General features: G+C 39.4%; 1 protein-coding gene across 1 annotated transcript; it reads right to left on the bottom strand.

Moving 5' to 3' along the window:
- Positions 1-381: 381 nt before the first annotated feature.
- On the bottom strand, positions 382-1,317 carry LOC112865120 (olfactory receptor 9G19-like). Its single transcript, XM_025928163.2, has one exon. The coding sequence runs from the start codon at positions 1,315-1,317 to the stop codon at positions 382-384; it is 936 nt and encodes a 311-aa protein (XP_025783948.2).
- Positions 1,318-2,478: the final 1,161 nt, after the last annotated feature.

Below are 2,478 nucleotides of genomic sequence, written 5' to 3'. Positions count from 1 at the left end.
TCTATAACCAATTTTATTATTCCCACTTAGAGATTAAAATATACTTACAGGTAACTTATGAACTGCCAAGTGAAAATTTAAAAAACAAAATGAAACAAAACTGTTCTCCTTCAATCTTCTCAAAATCCCAGGAATTTTGGACTCTGTCCCCAGCTGGCAGGCATAGCAGTTTTTCCAAATGCCCCAGCCTCATCTATTTTAAGCACGTATCCACATACATTAGCACCAACATAAAAAGACAATTGCAGTCTAGTGTTTCTGCATTATCCAATAATTTTATTTTTGGCTTCTTTTCATCATTCCTGAGAGTCTAAGCTAGTAACAGTGACAGGGGGATAATCTAGAAAAAAAGATATAGCCGTGTTTCCCCAAGATTTTCGTTTAAGAAAATGTTGCCCTATCTAACATTTTCTTCAGGGCATCTTTAACATCTTTATTTCTTAAGCTATAAATCAAGGGATTCAACATTGGTATGACCACAGTATAGAAGACTGAAACCACTTTATCCCTTTCTAGGGCATAGCTGGTACTTGGTCGGGAGTAAACGAAGAGAATAGAGCCATAGTACAAAGTGACAGCCGTCAGGTGAGAGCCACAAGTGGAGACGGCCTTGAGGCGGCCTTGGGTGGAGCGCATCTTTGAGATGGCAGCAACAATGAAGAGGTAAGAGGCGAGGATGAGCACAGTGGGAGTAATGACATTGGAGGCCAGTATGAAATAGAGCACAGCCTGGTAGCTCTCCTTCACGTCACAGGCCAGCTTTACAAGGGGAGGTAGATCACAAAAGTAATCGTCAATGACATTGTTCCCACAGAAGCTCAGGGTAAATGTCTCACTGGTAATGAGGGTTGAGTTAAGAAAGCCACCAAAGTATGAAACTGCAACAAGACCAGTACATAACCTTGAAGACATCGCCTGGAAATAAAGCAGAGGATTGGAGATGGCCGCGTAGCGGTCATAAGCCATGGCGGCCAACAGGTAACACTCACTGTATGCCAGCCCAGCCGAGAAGAAGAACTGAGCAAGGCAGCCAGCAAAGGAGATGCTTTTGTCTTCCACAGCGCAGGTCATGAGGATTTGGGGGGCATAGACAGAAGAGTACCAGAGATCCAGGAAGGAAAGATTTCCAATGAAGAAATACATGGGTGTGTGGAGTTGAGAATCAGCACCGATCAGAGAAATCAGGGTGATGTTCCCGGACAGACTGATGACATAGATGGTGAGGAAAATGACAAAGAGTACTCTCTGTAACCACAAGTCTGCTGTGAACCCTAGAAGTATAAACTCTTTCACTCTGGTGAAATTTTTCTCATCCATCAATGTGGGGTGTCTATGTTCCTTTTCTGTGGAAAGATGAATAACTATGTCAGCATTTCAGTATATCAACTTCTATCATTTGCCATTTGAGATCACTGAAAAACCCAACTGATGTATATACGTTGTTCACTGTGAGATATGTTCATGCTACAGTGGATATCACTCTTTTTAGGTAACAGAGAAATCAGTGCTATGCCGACTCGGGAGTTCGGTTATTATGCTCATCACGTAGTACGTGTCACTGTATTTTTTTCTTTGAGTAAAGTTGACACACAATGTTACCTTAATTTCAGGTATGCAACATAGTGATTCAACAAATTGATAGCTTATGCTAGGCTTGCCAAAAATGTAGCTACCATCTGTCACTATAGAATGCTATTAAAATACCATTTACTATATCCACCATGCTGTGCCTTTTATTCCCTGTCACCATGGATTTTTCAATGACTTTCTCCTCCAACTCCAATTGAGCTGTTTCTTTTTTCTCTTTGCACTTGGGGTGATTGAGCACCCCGTGAAAGATATGAAAAAGGCAGCTTGAAGGAGGGATCTGGTTTCTCTTCTGGTCATTGTCTCCTTTTGTCTTTACTAGTGAATTACATGAAGAAGCATACTTTCATTAGTCTAAGCATATTTTGGAATATCCTTGGAAATGTATTTACTATAATTTCTTTGAAAGCAATAAATAAAAATCTCTTATGCTTGAGGGAAAAAATTAAAAAACTTAATTTTGATCAGATGCTAGGTGACGGACTTACAACTGAGCTAGAAAAATAAAGATTGTTCTCTTGGAATTGTATCTATTTGATGGTAAGAATCTATACTTTTTAACTTTAAAATACATAAATAAACACATGCATACATACATATGCTATAATTATTGTCAAAGTAGGAATTCTTCGTAATAAGCAAAAGAAGCTTGGAATAAGTGACACTTTAATTGCCTTAGAATTCAAGGCTGTCATTTTTACAAAGTATGTTCCTGAAAGCGGCTTAAGACCAAGAACCAAGAGACCTGAGTTCTGATCTTGCTGCTGACAATGTTAAATAAACTGATAAGCTGCAAAACTCTATCGTCTCACCTACCCTCCTTAGTTCAGGGGGCCGTTAAAAGATCACAGATGTACTTAAGCACTTTAAAAGCTGGACGTTAAAATCATG

The sequence above is a fragment of the Puma concolor genome, chromosome D1, assembly GCF_028749965.1.
Source record: "Puma concolor isolate L17-30 chromosome D1, mPumCon1.1.hap2, whole genome shotgun sequence".
In the NCBI taxonomy this organism is placed as follows: domain Eukaryota; kingdom Metazoa; phylum Chordata; class Mammalia; order Carnivora; family Felidae; genus Puma; species Puma concolor.
This window is presented reverse-complemented; position numbering and strand designations above follow the sequence as displayed.